This window comes from Artemia sp. Qi Xiang Cuo, chromosome 19, assembly GCF_049724085.1.
Source record: "Artemia sp. Qi Xiang Cuo chromosome 19, ASM4972408v1, whole genome shotgun sequence".
Taxonomy (NCBI): Eukaryota; Metazoa; Arthropoda; class Branchiopoda; order Anostraca; family Artemiidae; genus Artemia; species Artemia sp. Qi Xiang Cuo.
In genome coordinates, this window is record NC_142812.1 from 47,453,497 (window position 1) to 47,478,861 (window position 25,365).

Sequence of the window (25,365 nt, forward strand, 5' to 3'; positions counted from 1 at the left end):
GTCATATTCCAGATGTGGTGTATCCAAGACGTCAAAAAATAGTCGGGAATCTCGGATTCTGGAAATCCAGCTGATGAAGCCCGGGTTTAATTTGTCAATGGTCTTCAGGTCATAAAATTCAGGTATATTGAAAAACAATCAACGAAGAAAAACAGCTACAACTCATATTCACAAAGCAATTCAGACAATGGAGTGCTTAGAATATGAGGTTTGTTTGAAAGTGAGGCTTTTGAAATTTGTCCTCCAGTTTCTGTTTTTAGGTTTGAAATCTAAACCCTTCAATTTTGCATTTTTAAGTGGAAATTTGCCAGTTTTAAAACACTAATTGGGCTGGTCTTCAAACAAGGGATAAGCTGCTTACAGAGAATTCTGGAAAATTGTAAAGCAATTAATTTAGGATTTTTTAACTGATTTTTTCTGGATCTCTCTCGTTCGTATTCAAGGTTTTTAGGTTTGAAATCTAAACCCTTCAATTTTGCATTCTTAAGAGGAAATTTGCCAGTTTTAAAACACTAATTGGGCTGGTCTTCAAACAAGGGATAAGCTGCTTACAAAGAATTCTGGAAAATTGTAAAGCAATTAATTTAGGATTTTTTTAACTGATTTTTTCTGGATCTCTCTCGTTCGTATTCAAGGGAATCAAAAACCAATAAAATCTATGTCACTTCAAAACGGAAATGAAGTAATAGGCTACCGGTTTAGTTGTAGAATTATTTGAATTAAAAAGTACACCTCAAATTGGACTAGGGTTGCCAAGAAAAAGAAAACTTATATAACATACAATAATTAGTTTAGAAAAATATCATTGTGTCAATAGTCTTCATGTCAGACAAATCATACAAATTGAAAAGTAAGAAGAAAAATATGTAGTCACAATTAAAAAAAAAAGTCACACTTAAAAGGCTTTAATCATACTCGGCCTCATCCGAATTTAAAGTATCCACTAGTGTCGAATTCTGACTGAAGGGATCTACTTGTTTCCATTTCTTGATAGCCCGAGTCAAATCACTGGGGATCACCCAGTCATATACTCCACTTGACGACCTGAGAACAAGTTGCTTTGTTTTCATCAGAGACGAAACGTTCGAGACATTTAACCTATTCAGGTTTTTAGATTTGATGACCGATAAAATCAAGAACTGTCTCTCTGCTCCAACAATTGAATGGGGCAAGCTGCAGAGAGTCAGAAAGAACTTAGGCAAGTATGGAAAAAATTCGTTTCCAACAGCGTCTTTAAAGGGACAAAGCTAACTAACAAACGTAACAGCTATTATGATAGTCAGGGACATTTGTCTGAAAACAAATTAAGCCTGCATACCAGTCCTGATTTTAAATAGTTTGCCTTTCAAAGCAATTGTCAATAAGAAACCTAGAGCAAAGTAGAGATTTGTAAGCGCTAGGGTTGACGCGAAATTGAAAAATGAGAGCAATAGTAGCCATAATATCTAACATAATCGAAATCAGATTTTGTAATGAATGGACCCTAATTGTTTTACTTAATTCATGGAAAATAACAAAAGTTTTGTTTCCTGCAAATCATGACTTTTTACTAGATTTCGGGAAATTTACTAGATCTTTTAAATTTACTAGATTTTTCTTTATTTTACTAGATTTAGTAAAATCCTACTGACGATGGCAACCCTGCTTCTAAATGTTCAGAAAACTGGCAAGATAGAGGAGTTGTTAAACGATTTTAACCACTTGAACAACCAGTTGGCTGAGTGGTTACGGTGATCGACATCTTTAGTTTAACTTTAAAACCATGTAGGTCGAAATAGAAATTTCGTTGCTACAGCCGTTCGTACCTTGTCGCACACAAAGATTCTTGATAGCTACCGAAGATCAAAGACTCGCATATTTTTCGCATAACTTATGAAAATGTCGAAGTGAAAATAAATCTCTATGGTTGGTTCTTTCCTTTTCGACTAAGATAGGTAGCGGTATCGATAATCGATATAACATTTCACTCTGTTGACATTCTCATGACGAATTTTTTTCTGCTATCTCTTCAAATTGAACTAGCACTAAACTTAATTTATAGGTACTGTTAATGTCAAAGATGGAAATACCTGCAGATCTCATGCAGGTAACAGACCGCTAGGTAGCAGAACTAAGAAGGACGAATTTCACAGGTTTTTCGGCACTTTTTTCGCAGGTTTTGAAAATTCATTTTGGCAACCCTGTATTTTGGCTAATTATCTAGAGGGACACTAAAAGTGTCCTTTTTGTCTGATTTAGACACTTGTCCCTAAAAGTTTCGGCAACCCTGGCCTCAGGTTTGAATAGTTTGCATGCTATGGAAAAGATGCAATTAAGTCCTCAGGGAAGAGGCGAGGATTCTACGTTCATTATCAAGATGCAATTAAATTTAGTATACCAGGTCATCTTGCTATTAGCCTAGACTTGGTGGTAAAATTCTACTTTAGTTACTTTTGGATATATTGGAAAGGGGTTGGGTTAGGAAAACAAAACTTTCAGGGATGGATGTACATGCTAAGGTATGTCCTGGGAAGGTACTTTGAAGTACCTACCTCCACTCATCCCCCCTCTATATAATGGTAAATTACCGCTCATTACTAGTTGTTTTAGCTCATATTTCATCCTATATTACTATTATAATTATAAATCACTGCTTACCTTACACAACTTCAGCTTTTAACCTTGTTCATTAAAATATATTCCAAAATCCTATTTCCATTATAAGCCAATTAATTTTCTACCCCTGCTGACTTTGGTTATGGTATAATGATAGCAGGTCTGTAATGTAACAACTTTGTTTATCATAACCCCTTAAGGGTAGCATGCAGGTGGCAAGTGTAGATAAGCCATTTAAACTTTATTAAATAGGGAAAGGATTTGACAAGAAATAGACCAGCTCAAATAACCAAATCGTTTTTAGAGGACAAATTATGTCATGGGAAGATGTTTTGAAATCCCCCTCCACCCAAACTCAAAATTTTCTAAAATTCTACTTTAGAAGCTTTTAAAATATTCCTAAAGCACTAAAAGACAGAGTGCTAAAAGCATCAGAATCAACTTCAGAGGACACGTTATATCACAGGAAGAGGTTTTTGAAATCCCCTTCCCCCCAAATTCAAAATTTTCTAAAATTCTACTTTAGAAGCTTTTTTAAATATTTCTAAAGCACTAAGACATAGATCACTACAAACCGCAGTATCAACTTTAGAGGACCATTTATGTCATGGGACGATGTTTTTGTAATCCCCCTTTGCCCCATACTCAAAACTTTCCAAAATTCTACTTTAGAAGCTTTTTTAAATATTTGTAAGCTCTAAGACATAGATCACTACAAATATCAGAATTGACTTTAGATGACAATTTATGTCATGGGAGTATGTTTTGAAATCCCCCTTCCCCCCAAACTCAAAATTTTACTTTAGAAGCTTTTTTAAATATTTCTAAAGTGCTAAGACATAGAGCATTACAAACATCAGAATCAACTTTAGAGGACAAATTATGTTATGGGAAGATGTTCTTGAAATGCCTCTTCCCCCAAACTCAAAAATTTCCAAAATTCTACTTCAGAAGCTTTTTTAATATTTCTAAAGCACTAATAGATAGACCACTATAAATATCAGAATTGACTTCAGGGGACAAATTATATTATGGGAAGATGTTTTTGAAATCCCTCTATACCCCCAAACTCCAAAATTTTACTTCAGAAGCTTTTTTAAATATTTCTAAAGTGCTAAGACATAGAGCACTACAAATATCAGGATCAATTTTTGAGGACAATTTATGTCATGGGAAGATGTTTTTGAAATCCCCCTTCCCCCCAAACTCAAAATTTTCCAAAATTATACTTCAGAATCTTTTTTAAATATTTGTAAAGCGCTAAGACATAGAGCACTACAAACATCAGAATCGACTTCAGAGGACAATTTATGTCATGGGAAGTTGTTCTTGAAATCCCCCTTCCCCCCAAACTCAAAATTTTCCAAAATTCTACTTTAGAAGCTTTTTTAAATATTTCTAAAGCGCTAAGACAGAGAGCACTATAAACATCAGAATTGACTTTAGAGGACAATTTATGTTATGGGAAGATGTTTTTTATGTCATGGGAAGATGTTTTTGAAATACCCATTACCCATTATCAGTTTCTTTTTCTCTGGCTTTAGTTCTGAAAATACAATTTCAGTTATTTGAACAGAATTTTAAGCCATATCAATGTTTTATTTCCAAAATTTAGGAAATGTATTTGCATATATTTAAAACCTTATAAGTTGGGATTGAGCAAAGTTTTGAAGCTGAAAACAATTTTGTTGTACTTCATTTAAACAGAAGATCTATTTTGTAAGGTTCCATTGCTATAAATCACAAATTTATAAAGGTCATTCAAAGTTTTTGAAATCCCCCTTACCATTCATCCTATTCCTTACCATTCCCCCTTACTACATATATATATATATATATATATATATATATATATATATATATATATATATATATATATATATATATATATAGACCCCAGCGTGCTGATGAGGGAAGACCGGCGGTGGTGGGGCCAAAATTAGCGTGCCATGCCGCGCTGCCGGTAAGATGTCAGGGGCGCGCCACTGGCGCGGTCAATGTTGACTGCAAACATTAATGTTTTCATCAGTCTTTTTCAAATCACAGCTTAAATTTACAACAGATTGGTGCCTATTCATGAGTTCAAAAATTCACAAGTCGTTGGCTGGAAACTGGTTTTCTTCGTTATTCATCAAGAGAAGTAGAAATCTGCTAGAAACGAAATGGCTGTGACGTTTCAGAACCCTTGCATAATACGAGTAGTTGAAGTATCTATTAGCTATGTATTCTTAACATAAATAATTACCAAAATTAGTAGTTTTTTCATCAAGCATTACTGCATACAAAACCTCAAATACTGTATCACCAAATTCGTCAGTTATCTGGGCACAAACTTTGAATATAACTTTGAACTTAGAAGCTTAATTTTTTCATAATGCCCTTGGCCTATCTCTTTTTTGTCACCTTTAAAACAGTTGAAATGGGCGACTTTCATATTGACTGTTTTGTTTTCTCATTTGGATTCCTAAAAGCCTTCTTGTATTAAAAACTGGTTTTTAATAACAATTTAAAAAAATGCATTTTAAAGTTTTTTTTTGCTTCTTTATAGAATATATGTCATGTAGGCTAAGGCTGAACTGCTGCTTTTTTATTGGTTTTGGCTGCTCTTTTGGATATTATTCATTGTTTCTTTTTGGGATTCATTCCAAATTATAAACAGATAAATACCTAATATCAGTCAAATTATAAACTGCATCTAAAAGGAGTAAATAATCAAATTGAAAAATACATGATGAACACTTCACATGAGAACATTTCAATTACAATGAAATAAAAAAAACACTTAATGGTTTATTTGGTATGAAGAAAAATGAAGTGCCAGCTATTTTCTTAGGTAAAAAATGAAAAGCTCATCCATTTTAAATGTAATTAAATTAAATAATGTGCAAACTGAAGTAGCTCCAGGAAGGTTGGGATTTTCATCCTAGTTTGTCACTTTTAATCCAAGCAAAATGTTAGGTCTCTTAGTATCAGTTATTGAGTTTAAGCTTTGATTTCCAAATGCTTACAAAAATTACCAAATTTAAGAAAGTCGCAACAATAAGTTACATGTGGTCAAAATACTCGAAGACTCCTCTTTGATCCCCACCCAGACTCAATGCTTCTGCTATGGTCATTTCCATGGAAATTTCCAAAGAGTTTCTTTTTAAAATAGCTTTTAAGCGTTGTTAGGGGTATTTAGCCTTTTTTGCTTTTCTACAAAGCTTTGAAAAAAGTGTTATAATATTCCAAATGTTACATTTGTTATATTTGTGCATATTTTTGGTAATCATTTGTGGGGTGATCGAATTTTTTAAACCCCTGTAGATACTTAAGAACGTTACAACATCTAGTACCTTGAGGTCATAAGACTGTCAAAGACTCCTTTGAACATCCCAAATTGAAAACTTTTATTATGACCTGGCCTTTTAATGTAAATTGGGCTCTGGACAAAGGGTGCCATTGTCACTCGAGCACAGCGTTAGGTGGGGATGTCGATATCGCTTTCGTTGCACCAATTCATTTTAGTTTGAATCTGCCTGGTACTTATCTTCTTCTTCTATTTAACAGCAAGCAAGCTTTTCAGTAAAACTATTTAGCCCTTTTCCTTTTGCTTCACTCTGTGGGCTACAGAGCTACTGGCTTGATTGCCTCATATTTATAAGATATATTCAGATATCATTCAGCAGATCTTTCGACTCTAGGAGTTCAAATATAAGATGATAGATGTCGATTTCTATGCTCTGTGTGCAGGTATAGTTGGCTAGGCTCTTGGCAGATAGTGAGATTTTGTAGTATTTGAAGTATTTTAACAGTCTACAAAGCAAGGTATGTTGTGCAGACGTCAGCATATTACATTCAAATAGGCAAAGGTCAATTGTTTCATTATTCATATTACAATGCCTGCAAAGAGGGGACAGGGGAATTGAACCACTTGAGTTAGAAAGCTTATATGAGAATGCAAGGAAATTTAGTCTACTTGTTCCAGAACGAATTCTATGATAAATTTTAGAAAGATACTTATTGGGAAAGGGGGAAAGGATAGGATTAATCTTATTCAAATCAATATCTGATAGCCTCCATCGGTAAATATCTCTATTTGGGATTGGTCTCCCACTTGGCTGGTCAATATTTATAGCATTTTTTGCTATTTCATCAACCTGATGATTACCACTCATGCCACAGTGGCTAGGAATGTACTGAAAATAAGTTTTTATGCCACTTGAAGCAAGATTATCAATAATACTGAGACAATGATAAGTGTCAATGTCCAACTTATATTGGGGAGCTGAGGCCAGCAACTCAAGGCTTGATAGAGAGTCGGAATAGATGATAATATTATTCGAGTTTTCAATCAAAGGTTGGTTTTGCAAAAGGTGTTCTAATGCCATGATTATGGCATTTAACTCAGCAGACACTATAGATAAATTATTAAATAATCTCTCGCCCATTGCAATTTTCAGGTGAGGAAGGAAAACACCACTTGCAACCTTCTCATTCATTTTTGATCCATCAACAAATATTTGGAAATGATTTTTATATGTAATTGTATTAAGTTCTGCAAATTTTTTCTGGACAAAAGCAATGGGGGTTAAATTTTTATTCCATTTTGAAAATCCAGTATTTAATATGGGAAGTGACCAATTCCATGGAGGGGATTGCGGTAAAGTAGGTGCAATAGACTTTGCTGGTACAGGGAACTTTTTTTGAATATTGGCATACTCATCTGCAATACCTCTATACAAGGCTGGATTTCTTAACCAATAATGTAATGTGTGTGAGCTATTTGATTCAATTTTTGTAAGATGTTTTATCAAGAGAAAGCTACGTCTCTCCCTTATTGTTGTTAATACACTCTCCATAAGCAGAAACTTGGTTCTTGTGGGTTTCCTAAGACCAAATATGAGACGTATTATATAATTTTGTGTTGTTTCAATTTTTTGCATCTGCGTCTTTGCACATGCACCATAGACGATGAGCCCATAGTCAATATGGGGTCTTATATGTGATTTATAAAACTAGAGTAAGGTTTTCTCCTTACAGCCCCAGGGTGTGGAAAGAAGTTTTTTTAGTATATTTGCTTTTCTATAGCATTTTTTTTATTGTGTTTGAAATGTGGAGGTGGAAATTAAGTTTTTGGTCAAGCATGAGACCTAGGGAATTAATATTATTATCTTCTGGAATAGTTGTTTTATTTAGAGTTAGTTTTGCATTAACATGGTTTCGCTTCCAGTGAAATTGGATTATTTTTGACTTGGTGAGTGCAATTGGTAAATCTGAATGTTGAGAGAATTTTTCAAACTAGAAAAGTGACTTTTGCAGATTTGACTGTGCTATCTGAAAGGTGTTGCCAGATGACCATAGCACCAGATCATCAGCATATTGTAGATTTGTGTGGGGTAGGTTCATGTCCCAGAGATATAGGGCAAATAGGAGGCAACTGAGGACTGCTCCCTGAGGTAGGCCTTTGGATATTGTCTTTTGGGGTGAAGATGCTGAACCAACACAAACAATGAAACTTTGCACTTCTATGAAGGATTTAATAAAAGATACTAGCTTAGGAGGTACTCCAAGGTTTGCAAGTTTATTTAAAAGGATTTTGGTGGTTCACATTGTCATATGCCCCTTCAAAATCTAGGAAAGCTGCCACTAGGATATTATTTTTGAGAAAGATTCATTTATTGCATTTGTTAGCAAAATGAAAGCATTTGTTGAGGAGTGGTATTTCCTGAATCCAGTTTGAGTGTGTGGGATCATATTATTTTTTTCGACAAACCAGAGGAGTCTGTGATAAATCATTTTCTCCATTATTTTCCCCATCACAGGTGTAATCATTATGGGCCTATAATACTCAGGGTTATCTTTTTGTTTATTTTTCTTTAGGATTGGTAGGAGGGACGAACATTTCCATATATTGGTGAACCTAGAAGATGCCCAAGCGTGATTATAACAATTTAGCAGTTCTTGTTTGTATGAAGGTGTGAGATTCTTTATCCATGTAGGGTGTATATTGTCATAGCTGCTGCTAGTTTTGGTCCTAATCTGAGGTATTGCATTCTTCAATTCCTGGATTGAAAATGGATTGGTTATATACTCGGATCCTGGGCGTGGTTGGTAACTTGGGTTCATGGGAATAGTGGACAGTTTGTTTTGATTATTTGATTTTGGCTTATTAACAAAAAGAGTTGCAAATAGGTTAGCTTTTCCATTATCATTGTCATAATGGGTATTATTATGTAAAAGCTCATACAGGAGTGGGTTGGGGGAAGTCTTTTTCCCACAGATGTGGCTTATGAATTTATGTATAATTGGCTCGTGCGTTTCTCTGGAGAGATTATTTGCAAAATTATTCCAGCATTTATATTTAGCATCTATTATAGTCCTTTTTAGATTAGATTCTGCTTGTAATTTTTTTAAATATGTAGTAGGTGATGGTTTTCTTATGAATTCTGTCTGCCTTTTTTATCCTCCATTTATTTAGGCACTCATTTGTCCACCATGCTTTAGGAATTTGTTTAGGGAATGTTTTCTTAGGTGTTGTCTTGGGGATAGCATGATTAGCTGTATTTATTAGTAAAGATGTCAATGCTTCAGCATGTTTGTCAACTGTTGTGTTACAAATGCATGAACTTTGGGTGAAACTTGTAATTTCATCATTTAGCTTATTTTGGAACATAGACCAATCTGCTTTAGTGTTGATATATTTGGAGGTATGAGATAAAGTTTCAGCAGGTTCATTTAGAGAGCAAACTATAGCAAAGTGGTCATTACATAGACTATCAATTTTATTAATGTAAATTTTGTTCAAAAACTTTAATGACACAATTTGTAGGTCAATTGTGGAGAATCTGCCACTTTTGGGGTTGAAATATGTGTTCAGGTTTGGAGGGGTACTAACAGCTAATTCATTAATATTTGAAGTCATATGCTCAATGAATTTACCAGCTTTATTTGCTGGTTTATTCCCCCACAAAAAGCTGTGGGCATTGAAATCACCACAAATAATGATATTTTTTAACATATTAGAATTATTTCTATAATTAAAGAAATCCTTGGCATCTGTAGCTTGGCCATTAGGGTTATAAAAGCTTATTATGTAGGTTTTTAAATTATTCAGCCAAACACTGATACCAATTACATCAACATCATTTGCAAATTCTGGAAAAGTTATGCCATAAAATTTTATCTTGTTATTTATTATCAAAGCTACACCGCCTCCTTTTCTCTCTGATGACCTGTCCTTTCTCAGGATAGTATATCCCGGAGACTTAATTTGTTGATTTTGGGCTAAATGAGTTTCCTGAAGGCAAGCAATACTAATGGAATTATTATGCATAAATGATATTAGTTCATTTAGCTTATTTTCTGTGAGTGATCTTACATTCCATTGGAGTATTAATATATGTTGTGTTGTTGATTTATTCTTCATATGGCTGTGTATCAATATTCAGCTTTGTTAAAAGTAAAGCAAGATCTTTTTTTGCTTGAATGAGCATATCATCAGGGATGTAGATTTTTGCCAATTCTGCAATAATTTTTTTTTCTTTAGTTGATGTATGTTCATGGCCTGAACTGCATTACAGTTTAGAATGAATAAGCGTATATTTGGGGATTGCATTTTTGGTTGTGCATCCTGTTTGTTGGTTAAGGGATTGATTCCTAGTAGTATTTCTGGTTTGTTTCTTCTTGGGAGGGGGGGGGGGACAGGCTGACCTCATCTCACCGGAAAAGGAGGCTTGTTGGCTTGGTGATTCCTTCTGATATGGATTTGAGCTAGGGGGCTTAGAAGATGGTGTTTTATACGGGGTGCTTGATGCATTGGGGGCATTTGACTTGGGGGTTTTGGTTGGTTTCATTACAGGCTTTATTTGGTATCGTTGGGCAGCATTTGCTTCCATTGCTGCAAAGGGGTATGGGATGGCCTTTTCTGTTGATATTTGAAGTGTTAGAGCTCTTTTCTTGTACACAGGGCATAATGATTTATTTGTAGATTCATATGGGCCTTTGCAATTGATGCATGTAGGCTGAGTGTTGTTGCAAGTTGTCAGCTCTTTAGGATGGAAAGATTTACAATTACTACACTCTTGGAGAATTTCATTGCATTTGTTTGTCATGTGTCCCAGTTTGAAACACTTCTGACACTGAATAGGCTTAGGTCTGTATTCCTTGTGTGGTTTGATTTGCCCAAATAGGACTAATTTTTCTGGGATATCAATTTTATCCTTCAGTGTGAATAAGAAGTATCTACTAGTTTTTAGGCCATTAGAGTTAGGTTTTCCAAGTTGGGTAATCTACAGCTATTAGCAGAGATCCATCACGGTTAATGTTAAGAGAGAACATTGATTTTAGCAGTTTAAAAATTGCAACTCTTATTGCAGTGATCATTTTTATTTCAAAAGGGGTAGTGGGAGTAATTTTAAGGTAAATTCCCAAGTTTTTGGAGGGAGGATCTTGGGCAGGGAGAGGGGAAATGCATTTAATTGGGGAGATTTTTGTCCTTTTTTTAGAGCTTCTAGAGAGGACCTCTTGAAACCCATTATCATCATTTTTGGTTGCATTAGGACCTATATTTATCATTGTCCTATTCTCCGAATTGGAGCTATAATTAGAACTTTCAGATAATGTGCTTGACCAACCAGCATGGGTATCTTGCACTATGGAATTTGATTTGGGATCTGGGGGGACGTTTTTTTTTGGAGGACTTCTTAACATTGACTAATGGAAAAAAAATTAAAAACAAAAATAAAAAAAAAATAAGAATGGAAAATATAAGATAAAAAAACCTATGCACAAAAAAATTGGAAGGATAAAAACCACAGTATAGCCCTGAGGATGACTTGAGCAGGATAGGTTTGGTACAACTGCTGATTAGAAGCGATAATAATCACAAGAAAATATATTTCGATTTCCTTATAAGGTTGCTGTTGTGTTGAGTGAATCACTTATGTGTTCACTTATGAGTGAATGTTTTCAAAGTAAACCCGTTTCATCATCAAGAAAAAAAACGGCTTGGACGCATTTGTCCCTTTCCCTTTTGACAACAAAACCATGCAAGTGCTGTATCAAGTATAACTCACGAAAATCTTGTTAAGTTTTGTCAACTTTTCAACTTTTTGGCATCCCTGCTTTCAATAAAAAAAAATCAAGGTACTATCACTTAAATATAATAACTCCCTATGTCCCCCCTATGGATACCATCTTGATAGGATACCGTCTCTGCTTTAAATAATAAAAAAAATTAACTTATTGGCACCCCTGCTTAAAAAAAATTGAGGTATTATCATTTAAATATGATAGTTCCCTACCCCCCCCCCCCTCCCCTGGGATACCACCTTAATAGGACGCCGTTTCTGCTTTAAATTAAAAAAAAAATTTACTTTTTGGGATCCCTGCTTTCAATAAAAAAAAAATCGAGATATTATCATTTAAATGTAATACCTCCATACCCTCCCCCTCTCTGGAAATCACCTTGATAGGATACCATCTCAGCTTTCGTTAGAAAAATAATTTACTTAATAATTAACTAGGTCACTGTATGGTTCAAACAAACACGCCAAATAACGTTAAACAGCTTAGTGTTCTTTGAAAAAAAAATTGAGGGTATGAGCAAAGGGGTACAAAGACAACAACAAAAATGTTGAAATTATTCAGATATACCTCAAATTACTGAAAAACTGAGTCATAGATTCGCCGTGATATTCAATAAGATCCAAGGAATCTAATTAAAAAGGAGCACACACAAAAGCCAAATTAGGCCAGTAGCCTATAAGAAATCTCAAAATACACAAGACAATGAACAAGTCCTAATGGGGGGCTCTGGGTCGATCAAAATATTTCAATCGTTTCCCAGGGAATTTGATATCATTTTCTTCGTCTCCACTTAAAATGAAAAAAATTATTTATCTTTTTGGCGTCCCTGCTTTCAATAAAAAAATGAGGTATTATCATTTCAAAATGATAGCCCCCTATCCCCCCCTATAGACAATAATTCACAATTTATTTATGAAGCATATTTTTGGGTTATCTTCCGGTTAAATATTTAATTCCCCAACCTTGTAAATAGCTTAGTCTATAGCTAATTTTTTTCTAAATAGAGGGTTTTTTTTTGGGGGGGGGGGGCTAAAAATGTTTAGGAAAGAAGATTGTATTTTCTATAAGGTTTCAACAATTGAGTATTAAACATTAAGAAAATCTTATTTAAAAACAGCAAAAAAAAAAAAAAAAATCGGCAAATTTACAGTTCAGCTGTAGAAACAATCTGTCAGCTGTCAATTTCAAAATCCAACTGAAGGCGGAAGCTGTATAGTAGTGAGTGCGTTCTATAATTCTATTCAACTTGAAAATAAAATTCTTAACTACGAATGATGTAAAAAATAGCGATTAGGAGACTGCATTCGAAATGACTGAAACTCATTTCAGAAAGACGATTATTTTTTTGTCAACATATGAAGAACTGTGTATATTACAATATTTGCAATTGCATATTGCATCTGTCTGGTATTTATGCAAAGTAACAAAAGAGACGAAAATTAATGAACAAGAGAGTAGTGAAAAAATATGGTATGCAAAGTAATATTTGGCAGGGAAAGTCACTGGTGATAAATCTCTAGGGGTGACACCGTGATTGCCTGATTTTCGGGGATTCGGGGAACCAAATTCTTTTTCGGGGTGACGCGTAGATTTTTGGGAAAATACCCGAAAATTCGGGGATAGTGCAAGCCCTGCTTGATTTCTAATCAGGGAAATCGAAATACTGAACCACACGAGAAGAAAATGCTCCGACTTTGCGGTTGACGCAATAATGAATTGTCGCAAAATTAATTTGAAGTCGACCAAACGCCGCCGCCTGTGCCGGCGGCGGTGCGCCTGTGGCATGCCGGCGGCGGTACGACACTTCGGTGGCGTTCGACTGGGCCTCTCGTCAGCGGCGTTCGGTCGATCCGTCGGCGCGGCGCCGGGATATATATATATATATATATATATATATATATATATATATATATATATATATATATATATATATATATATATATATATATATATATATATATATATATATATATACATATATACATATATATATACATATATATATGTTTATCGCCGCATACAAACAGCTCCTCTCATTTGATCTGCCATCAGCGGTCCAGTTACCCTGGAACACACATTTTGGCAGAAACTTTCCCAAAATGCCTTTGAAACCAACTCGAGACTTTGAAACCTACTTGTAATTCCTAAAAACATCTAATAATAACATTGCACTACTAATTACCGATTTTCATATATGTATTGGAATAAATTAATTTAAAATTAGATTCCTTAAAATTTAGTGTTCCAACATTGAAGCCAAGTCTCGCGTTTAAGAGAAATCTGACTTGTCTACCCGTGAAAAGATCTAATGTCGCTTATGTTTCTACGTTCTCTGGAGTACTCGCACCTCGGTCTGGGTTTTTATAATGGGTAAGTTAGGGAACGATCATACTGCCTATAATTTATGTACTGTGATAAAAAGCATTCAGTCCTGCTTTTTATGGCTATAAGAGAAATATTGAGCTTGCTAGGGCATGCTCTGTGGATGAAGGATTACCGATTGTCAAAGACTGTCCTTTACAGCCAACCATCTGGAAGATGGAAAGAACGCTTTGAGTAGATTGGGATGGAGGAGGAGCATGGGTAGCTGTGTTGGCCTCCGGTGGCTTTGTGCTGTGGTAAGATTTTAGTAATAGTAGTTGTAGACAATAAAAATAGGGCTGCATATTTCATCACAGACATAACAAAAGGTGAAAATCCTTATTTTGCTCCAAGCTGCAATTTAAAGTAATGAGGTAAAAACCCAATATAATGGTTTGAAGCAACCTTTCATCCTTTGTCTGTAATATTTGGCCTAAACTTCTCAGTCTTTCTTTCAATATAGTTCTAGAGTGTGAGGTCAAACCCTATAGCCTGTTGGTTGATATACCGTTATGTAAGTTTTTAACACCATTGTTTGTCAATTCTTATTGATCGTTTCTTTTGTGGATCTCTAGCAGTTCTTTTTCCACCTTGCAGAGCATCCACGCTATAGAGTTACCACAGTTTTGTATTTTTGTAGCTTCTGGTCTTGGTGTTCTTGCAGACTATTTTCAACTTTAGGAAAACGCTTTGCAGCTTAGCTGCTCTTCTTATTGTGTTTTACTACACCTCCATCCTTACTAATAATACTACCCATTGTAGTAAATCTGACTATTTTATTGATTTTCTTGTTGTGTGATCTATGTAGCCTAAGTGATTTTCTATTAAATCTCTATCCTAATTTACCCCACTTTAAGCATATGAGTATTCTTAACATTAACTTTCAAACCATTCTTATACCTTGGAACCTGAAAAATGTATTCACTTTATTGATATTTTTATCTAGAAAAATTAAATTGTCTGCCTAATATAAACTAAGTCAATAAGATGATATGTTCTTCTGTAGTCCTTGGTGTGTTCTATAGCATAAAGTTAATCCAAAGACTTCTTATAAATATGGATGAGACAAAACCCTGCTTTACTGTTACTGTTACAGTAACATTTTTTTTAGTTGCTACAATGGATATCAATAGTGGTATTACCTTGTAGTGCTTCAAATATATCAATCATAGTTTCGTCTTCTAAAATAATTGGCATTTGTCTTATTAGACTATAACTATAGTAAAAACAATGGGTGTCATAATGCTTTCAAAAATGCATGTCATGATTAAAATTGGCCTAAAATTTTTGTTTCAGGCTAGCTTCAAGTAGTGGAACAATCTGTAAATAGAATATGTTTTGTACATCAACCTGGTTAAAAATAAAGCCAATTCTTTTGTGTTGGTTTTAATGAATGTTGTCCTATGAATGTTTCAGTTAAGATTACTTTGAGTTGTTCTCCTAGTTTGATGCTTAGGAACATTATCTGAAAAGGAAAACATTTTTTTGAATAAAAGACAAATCACAGTGAATCAGGCAAAAAAGTAATTCAAACACGGAAATGTACCCCAGAGAAGAAACGTTTCAAAAGGTACTGGTGTACCTTTTGACATCATTCATCATCTTTTATATGAAAATTATGACATCATTCATCATCTTTTATATGAAAATTATGACATCAGTCATCATCTTTTATATGAAAATGCAGGTATGGTGATGTTTGTTTTGGTTTGGTGACTGTTGCTGTTATTATGGGCAAATTCAAAAACTGAGCTATAGTTCATGCCACTACCCTTCACATGTCCAGTGGAATTTAACCCTCAGTATTTCGACAACCAATTCAGTCTATCCAAATTTGGCAGCATATTCCACAAAATACCCTGTCTCCTGGTCAGACACTAGGAAAGACAGCCAGTTATACAATGGTGACTGAAATCAGTACTACCAGGCTCTTACTTGTATCAACTATTCTTAGGGACACCACAAGAAACTCATCACTGCTATCCTTCTCAACCCTGCTTTAGTTCTGATTCCATATTAAATCAATTATTAACTTCAGTTCCTGTTTTAACTGCAGCAGTTACTAATCAATATCAATTACTAACCTCAGTTCCTGTTTTAACTGCAGAGAATTTACCGTTCTCAACCCTGCTTTAGTTTCGATTCCATATTAAATCAATTACTAACCTCAGTTCCTGTTTTAACTGCAGAGACTTTCAGCCATTTCACATCACAAGAAGAGTTCTCACTGTTTATAGCCTGTCTTTCTTGTAGAATGTTTGCTGATTTTAAAATCAGGCCTATTGATTAAGTTACTCAATTTCCTGCAGCTATAGATTGCATCAGAGGCTTTAGTGTTTTCTTTTTTATGTTAAATTGTTATCATTCTGAAATGCAGCGTTATTCCAAAAAGAAATTATTTAAATTCTGAAACTAAAAAGATATGTAAGGAAGAAGTGTATTTGGGGAAAAAGAATCCGAATAAGGGTAAAAAAAAAGATTTGCTTAGTTTATTGATGGATAGTGCTGTTGAAATGCTAGAACCCATGATGATACGTAATTTATGCTTGCATAAATTTACACTGGATACTGAAAACATCGAAAAATACAAAAGAGATTGAGTGCAAAAGTGAATAATTAGTTTGATAGTAGTTTGTTCACATTTTGTTATTTAGTTTTGTTGTATTTGATATTTACAGTTTTTTTTTAGTTTTCCTTGCAAATTCTAACAGATTTGTATTGCAATTTGACTTTGGGACCTACCTATGTGTTTTTTTTTTATTTTCTACTTTTGGATATACCTTGCCCTCCTAGTCAATCATGAGAGAGGTCAAGAAAGGCAGTAGGCATATCATAAAGATGAAAGTCAGTGTAAAATCTTTTGATTTGATAGGATTAATGTCAGAACTTACAAGTCTTTTGCTTGTAAAGATTACAAATAAATGTTTAAAGTTATCTGTTATTGGACACAAGTCTGCCTACTAAGTTTCTTTACCTTATTTGAAACCACAAGGATCTCTCATGATACAAATCTCAAAAGGAAGGTTGTCTCTAGTATTTATCTATTTGGTGAGATGGAAGAACTGTTTCTTGAAATTTTCCCTAAAGGAGCAATACTAGGCTACACTGTAATGAAGTTTAGTTATACTAGTCTCTGCTTTGAGTTAATTTAGTTATCTTAAGAGGAGGCTTGTATTCAGTATTTATCTGTTTTGCTGATAGAAAAACACTGAGATGGAAGAATAGTTTCTTACAATTCTCACTAAGTAAGCTATGCTAAACTTCACTACACTAAACTGCAGTACTGTGGAAACCTCTCCACTAATTTAAGTCCTTTGGGGAGGTAACAGATGCCCAATCTGTGAGTTTTTTTTGTCAATGCTCTGAATAGCTTCGGGAGGAGGCTTAATTATTGCCCCCCCAAAAAAATTCAAATTATAAGCTTTGAAGTCCTCAAATTTTTTTTCGAATAATCTACAAAAAAAGAGCAGAGAAAAAAAAAATCTAAAAACGCGCACTAAAATATAAAGAATCAGTATCAGTCTCTGCTAATAATAAAAAGATAAAAAACGTTAAGACTAAAAAGTAAAGCATGGATTTTTAAACTGTTTCTTACAATTCTCACTAAAACGACTATGCTAACTTGACTGCACTAGTCTTTGCTTTGGTTCAAGGATTATTCAAGCAGGATTCAGCTTTCAATGCTTAGCCTAGTTCCGAAGTTTTGTGGTATCAACATCTTTGCTATGATTGGTCAGTGGGACGGCAGGCCCACTGACCAATCAAAAAATGGCTCCAGAAAAAAACCACCACTCCCACTCCACCACAAAAAAGTCCCACTCCACCAGCAAAAAATGTCATACTGAAGAAGATACCACCATATTCTATGCAACAACAAAAACAAGCTACACACAAAAAAATTGTGCCACAGTCTGTCATGGTGATTAACTACTGCAAGTGTTGGCATTGGCCTTTGTTCTTTGCAAGTTTTTTTTTTGTTGAAATTCAATCTTGTTTATAATGCCATAGTTGTTTACTATTTGACTTTAGTTTTGATTGACAGTGGGGGGGGGGAGCAGATCAGAGACTTCTGGAAGAGAAGGATTATAATTTGCTAGGTGGTGTGGATTGTATCTGGAGCCAACAGGAGTTACCTACATATTATATACAACAAAAACACACAAAAAAATTATGCCAAAGTCTGTCATGGTGAGTAACTACTGCAAGTGGTGGCATTGGCCTTTGTTCTTTGCATGTTCTTTTTTGTTGAAATTCAATCGTGGTTATAATGTCATAGTTGTTTACTCTTTGACATTAGTTTTGATGGGCAGTGGGGGAGGGGAGCAGATCAGAGACTTCCGGAAGAGAAGTGCTATAATTTGCTAGGGGGTGTGAGTTGTTTTGGAGCCAACAGGAAGCGGTGGAAACCCCCTTCCTCTACTTTGTGTGCAGTATGCCAGTTATTTTGTAAGTTTGTTTATGCATTCAGTGTGAAGTTATCTGCTTAGTCCTCCAATTTGAATAAACACTTTAATTGGTATTTCTATTTTGGAAGGCGTTTCTTGCTTTAACAAGTTCTGTGTTAAATTTTGCTCACTTTCATCCCTATGCCATGAGTTTGTCTGACCATATTAGATTCTCTTTTATAGGTGGTGGCTGCATGGATTTAGATGGTTCTTTAATAAAAATTTACATTTGGAATCTTTCTATTAATCAATATGTCTGATTCTTCAATCAACCATAAGGTATCAAAGCCACAGCGCCGTATATCCAAAAAGCCTCAAAAATGCCCAAATGTTTTATTTGAAAAGTGGCTTCTTGAACTTAACACCTCAGCAGCTCCTGAGTCAAAAATAAGACATCTTTATAGCAGAGTAAGTATTTTCAAAAGCTTTATTTTTATTTCCCCAATTCTATTAAATTTTGTGTCACAGATTATTTGAATTTGGGTTCAATTTTTAATCAATCGTTCAGTTTGTTTAAATAAAAAAATATAAAGCAAATGAATTACGTCATCGCTCCTGGTAAGGCTCCATTACTGAGCCTTACCATTACTCCTGCTAAGGCTTCATTGGACTCCGTCCAATAGTAACTGATACTCTACACAAATTAATTTTGCCAACAACTAATACATAAAAAATTGGTTTTCATGTCAATGACAAAGAAATCCATTAGATTTAATGTTACCTATCAAAAGGTACGACCCCGTAAAATATGCTCGGTTTTCGAAAAAGGAAGAAATACTCCCAAATAGACAAGATGTCGTAATGAAAATCACACAATCAGATTCAGTATATCAAAGAACCCTATTTTAAAAGGTTCAAGCTTCTATCTACAAATATGTGGAATTTTTAATTTTTTTCCAAAAAAAGACCATGGATGTGTGTTTATTGTTTTTTTTTTCTAGGGTCGGTCGTATGAAGGTAATGGTCCTGTAAGATCGAAAGAGGGCCCATTTGAACTGAAATTGAGATTGCTGGTGCCCTTTTTGAGTGACCAAAGATACTGGGCCGCGAGTTAGGTGCTTTTTCTGCCATTTTGTACCACCAAACTACGACTTGATAAAGCAGTAAGGACTAGAACAAATACAACCACTTTTTCTTTACAGATACTTAATGTTGCAAATAGAAAAAGAGAACCTAACAAAAAATCAAAAAGACAAAAATAGCTAATTAATTTGAAACTATAAATGACAAGAGGAGGAAGAAAAGAAAACCAAATAATTAAAGGAAAGGTAATTTATGGCGATTATGTTGCCATAAAAGAGAGACTCCTATGTAAGGAGTTAGGATAATGTGACCTTCAACTAAGGACTAAAATTATCTATTGACCAATGGCTATTTGAAGAAAATCGTGTAACACAACAACTGAGCATTCCTAATAATAATCTGGTCAAGTGCCACAAATTGCAAAGCTATTAGCTATTGCAAAGAAGCCTGGTTGACCACCTATCCACAGAGAGTGTTAAACTCAAACTATTTAGATTGATAATTCAGTGGCTACAATCAAAATAGCTCTAACAACATATGTAAAACTGGAATAAGCAGTTTCATTGTAATTGTAGCAAGGTGGAAAAATGAGAAGAGGGCTTGGCAGTTGTTATTGTTATTGCTGGCAGTGCCTCTGGGCTATTGCCTACTACACACGTGGCACAAGCTATGCATATAAGTGCACAGCTTTTTTAAAATTTTTTCACTACGATGCCAAAAACTTGATTTCATAGAGAGCTTTCTCGAAGACTATTTGCGTAATTCCTCAGCTTAAAAGTTGCAGAAACACTGCCATTGTCTTTTTTCCTCCCAGAAAGCAACTAAAAGGTAAAGTAGGTAATGCAAGTTAATAGTGCTGTTTCTTGAAAAATTGATATAAAAAATAAAATAGGCATGTAGAATAAAACTATTGTCGGATAGATTATTACCATAGGCAGCGCAATCGCGCTGCCTAAGTAAAGAACGATATTGGAACAATGTATTCATTTTTTTTTTCTAGACCAGGGCCCTTCGTATCGAAGGAGTTGTCGTAGAAACTTCGAAAAGAGCTCATTCGATTGGACATTGTAGAGGCTACTGCCCTTTTTAATAGTCAAAAGTGATTGGAAGGCAACTAGTTTTAATTTGTCAAAATCGGAAGTAATGTTGTTTAACTGCGATAAGTTAAACACCTCACATTCAACTAGGATCCCAGTCTGTCGAGCCTGTAGAGTCACTAATATACTTGGGACTGCCCATCGGTGACGTACTGTCATCTACCCGTTCGCTAATCATCACACATATACAGCGTAAAATTAGAAGTGCGTATGGGGCCACAATTTCTTCGAAGAGAAATCTTAATAGGTTTTCAATGGCTAGAATTTATAATGCTGTCGCGGTACTAAATATATTGTATATAACACCATTTTGGAAACTTCTGCGTAAAGAATATAAATTTAAAATCCCTAGAATTTTCTTCAGATATTTGAAGTTTCTGCTGCAAGTTCCACTGAGAACGAGTAATTAGTACCTGATCCGGCGATACGCAGTAACTGATCCATTTTTTGCAGTTAATCAGTTGTTTGACAAGTATTGTGCTAAGTTGGAGGGTAGCAGCCATCCTTGGCTACCTCTACTCTCGTCACTTTGACTGATGTGTATGTGTATTTGCTTTGTCTGTACCATTAAGTGTATGTTTTTTGTTTTTTCTTTTCTACTATTTTTCCATCAATTTCTGTGTTTATGATGGGTGTACAAATAAATTAAATTAAACACCCCTTCCACGCCCACCGTTTCCCCAAACACATCCAATCAAAATTTTGAGATAGCTATTTTGTTCAGCGTAGTTGATTTCCAGATAGAAAATATGTCTTCGAGGAGAACACTCTCCAACAGTCCTCAGGGCAGGGGTTGTAAGCTATGCCCTGGGGACATATAAGATTTTTTATAGAAAGCGTTGTCGTAGAAACTTCAAAAAAGGCTCATTCGATAGGAAATAGTAAGAGTCAGAGTCCTTTATAAAAGCTAAAAGTGATTGGAGGGCAGCTAAACCCTCTCTAATACACACATTTTCTAAGGGCACATCTAAGCACAGTATTGATAGTGGCATTTTGTTAAACGTTGTTAAATGTTCTTAGCGTTATGTGTTGAAGAATGACAACCTCCTCAGAGCTCTTTGGGCAAGGGTTATAAGTTATTCCCTGGGGGCATATAAGGTTTCTATTGAAAGCCTTGTCATAGAAACTTGAAAAAGGACGCATTCGATTGAAAATTCAAAGGGCTAGTGCCCTTTTTAATAGTCAAAAAGAATTGGAGGGCAGCTAACCCCCCTCTCACGCCCGCCCCTCTTTTCCCCAAACTCATACAATCAAAATTTTGAGATAGCTATTTTGTTCAACGTAGTTGAAAATTCTGGAAATTATGTCTTTGAGGATGACACCCCCCCCCAACCCTCAAGGTAAGTTAAGCCTGTAACGCTTAACGTCTAAGCTTAAACGAGGCAAAGCACCTAAATTGTTTTTTTTTATATTTTAAGGCTTTAAACAGCCTGAGGAAGCATCCGTTGAAATTATACAGCGGTAAAGAATGCATAATCCTGCAACATTTTGGGAAGAAGCTTTGTGAAATCTTGGATGAGAGATTGCAGGCTCATTTGAAAAATGGAGGGAAAATAGAAGGTATGTTTTTGTACTTAACCCTAACTTCATTCATTCTGAAGAGGCTGACAGCTCCCTCTTTATTGCGGAAATATTTTAGCGTTACATAAAAGGTTACATTTGCATGCTTACTTGGATAGTTCTGTACTTGTTTGGATTATGGACTTGGGAACTTATGGACTATATTGCAGTATTAACCTCAGAATTGTAACCGAAAACCTCAAAGAAGAACGTTTGATTCATAAATTTTGGGAAGATGATTTGTCTAATCTGTGACGAGACATGTTAGTGGCTCATTTGAGGAATGGTAGGAAAATTGAAGATGTCTTTATTGAACGGTTCTAGAAAAATTAGAAGCTAATGGAAACCCTACCTATGTTCCAAATTTAGTTACTTGTGAAAACATATGGAAAAACCTATGCGGTGAATGTGTTCTGGGCACAAGTGCGATTATTTCGTATTTCGGACCATGGTAGAAATGAGTTGAAGTCAATGTTTAATTCCACTTCTTTGTGGAAATAGGTCTTATCGACCTGAAAACTATCTATGGTTTCTCGGTGGGAATAGTGAAAAAAAGAAACACAGAAACTGAAAATCTCTTTATGTGTAGAATCTGAGGTTTTCACAGGAAGAGTGAAAACCTGCTCGGATTCAGACAAAAGGTAATACTGATGTATCGAAAAAATCGATTCTTTTCAAGAGGCATTGATTCAGCAATACGATACTACCGAGTATCAATATTTATGGTATCTTATCTAGCAACGGGAAAATCTGTTTAATCTGAAGTAGTTGTAAACGTAATTTTCAACTATTCATAAGATAAAATGGTTTTTGATTTTTCAAAAGAGATGAAAGCATGGATAATAGAGGATATATAACCTTTAGACTATAGGGGTGTATGTAATAGATAATATTATATTTATATAAAAAATATGAGTGATGGATAAAAAAAAAACAATTGAACTGTATTGCATAATTTAATTCAAATGTTCCACAACAGCGTTATTTCTTACAAGTTGCAATTTTTAGATCATTCCAAAAATTGTAATTTAAAAGTTACAGTTTTTGGAAAATATCCGCCTTTAATATATTGCAAATGAGGAATAATCCTACAATATAATGTATAAATCAATAAAAAAAGGAATCGTATTATTTTTTTTCTCATATACTTTTATAAAAAAGAAAAAAAAACAATTGCTCATGAAAGAAGGGAGAAAAAAAGGAGAAGGATGTGAAAAAGAATTAACTTTTTCAATTTTACAAAAAAGAGTAAAAAAGACACCAATCCTACGACAAATTATATTTAGAAAAATAGATTAATACATAGCACACGAAAGCGCAGAGCTCCGCCCATGAACCGAATGCTTAAAGAAGGACTTCTTCCGGTGGTGCACTTTGATTTGAAACGATCGTCGTTACTGCCTTTTTCCTAAGAGTTTCTAAGTTTAGGGATTATATAAAATCGCTAAATTTAGGCATTAAATTTAAGAATAAACAAAAATTATAGCACAGTATTTCATAAAAGCATAAATTGAAGAGCAGTAATTGCACAAAACTGTCACAAAATGGCTCATTACAAATGCTATTGCTGGGACCAGACTATAATCGTATTTGTAGATCAGCCTTGCTTCTAGTCCCTCAACCCGAAAATCACGTTTGCTATTTTATCCTTTATTTACTGTCGTATATAAATTTATTTATTTTTTTAATGAAAAATAAATTCACTTCTATTTATACACGTATAAGACTATAGCAAGGTTCGATTATAACTACTAACTTATCATAATTTTTTTATATTTAATTTTTAAATATAAATTTTTATTTATATGAAAAATCCTATTAAATTTTTTTAAATTACGTTTTTATTAAAAATTTTTAATTAATTTCAATTTTATTCAAATTTTAAAATTTTTATTAATTTAAAATTTATTTAAATACATTAAATTAATAAACTAAATTAATTAAATTATTATTAATTAAATTGAATTTTATTAAATGTTTTCGAAGGTAACATTCAAGTTATTTTTTTTTAATTCATTGCAATTTATCACTTAATTTGGGAAAATATAATAAAACTGTAAAGACTTTCTTATCACCCACTAAAGGGATAATATCTGTTGGAGGTTGTCGAGGTGATGAATCTTTTTCGGTCTTTTTTTGTCTTTTTTCTAGGATGCATTCCAGTAACTTGATTGGATATCCATTGCAAAACAAAATGTCCTTCAGATTATGCAATTCTGGGATTATATGAGCTTTTGAACATATTCTTATTACGCAATTGACTAAAGATATAACTACTCCTCTTTTTACGCAAGGAGTGTGATTTGAAGAGAAATGCAAATACCTATCATTATGCGTAGGTTTCCTATAAATCGAATATTCAAGGCTGAGAGATTTATTGAAAATTAAGACATCTAGAAAAGGCAGTTTAGGATTATCTTCTTGTTCTAAGGTGAACTGACGGTTAGAATCCAAAGTTTTAAGATGAGTAAAAAAAAAGTGTTAAATTCTATCTCTCCATGATTCCACACAGAAATAACATCATCGACAAACCGACCCTAGAAACGATGTTTCAGAAAAAAAGTATTCAAAGTGGAGGTTTCAATAAATTCCAAAAAGTGGCCAAAAAGGTGAAAGGTTTGTAACCATTGCAAGACCCATGATTTGGGTGAGAAATAGATTATTGTACCGAAAATATAAGGAAGAATTATTGCAAAGGCGAACAAGGCCCATGATGGTTTCGATATCTAATGTTTTATAGTCCATCCGGTCAATATTATCTTCTAGTTTCTTTTGAAGAGTAAATTCACACTTTCTAATATTGCACAAACCTCTTTCCTAAACTTAATACATCGAGAGTGGTCAAAATAGAGTTTCTCAAAAAGATAACAGGGTGAGAAAAGACAGTCGCCAGTACATATGAAAACCGTACATATGAAAACTTTATCTTACATAATTAAGTGACATCCTGGTTATATATAGTTTTGTAAGTATCAATCAGTTCGTTAAAGGGGTAAACACCCCCTTAAAAGCGATAGAATCTTATTGAAAATGACAAACTATCATTAAAAATGAAAAACTATCATTGAATAGTAAAAAGACTGATGGCATTCTATATAATGATGTCATTAAAAAGACTGATGTCATTCTATATAATATATGATGTCATTTTATTATGATGTCATAACATATGAAAACAAGTTGAACGAAATCGTAGGATGCAAATTGGCGAGAGG

The 25,365-nt window shown here is 34.2% G+C and overlaps 1 protein-coding gene across 1 annotated transcript in view; it reads left to right on the top strand.

The window, feature by feature from the left end:
• Positions 1–2,276: 2,276 nt before the first annotated feature.
• LOC148940931 (uncharacterized) overlaps positions 2,277–25,365 on the top strand; it is a 131,874-nt gene continuing 108,785 nt past the window's right edge. Inside the window, exons 1-3 of the mRNA XM_089105114.1 lie at positions 2,277–2,409; positions 18,654–18,878; positions 22,009–22,150. Coding sequence (XP_088961240.1) covers positions 18,723–18,878; positions 22,009–22,150 — 298 coding nt within the window. The 5' untranslated portion in view covers positions 2,277–2,409; positions 18,654–18,722. The remainder of the gene's footprint in view (positions 2,410–18,653; positions 18,879–22,008; positions 22,151–25,365) is intronic.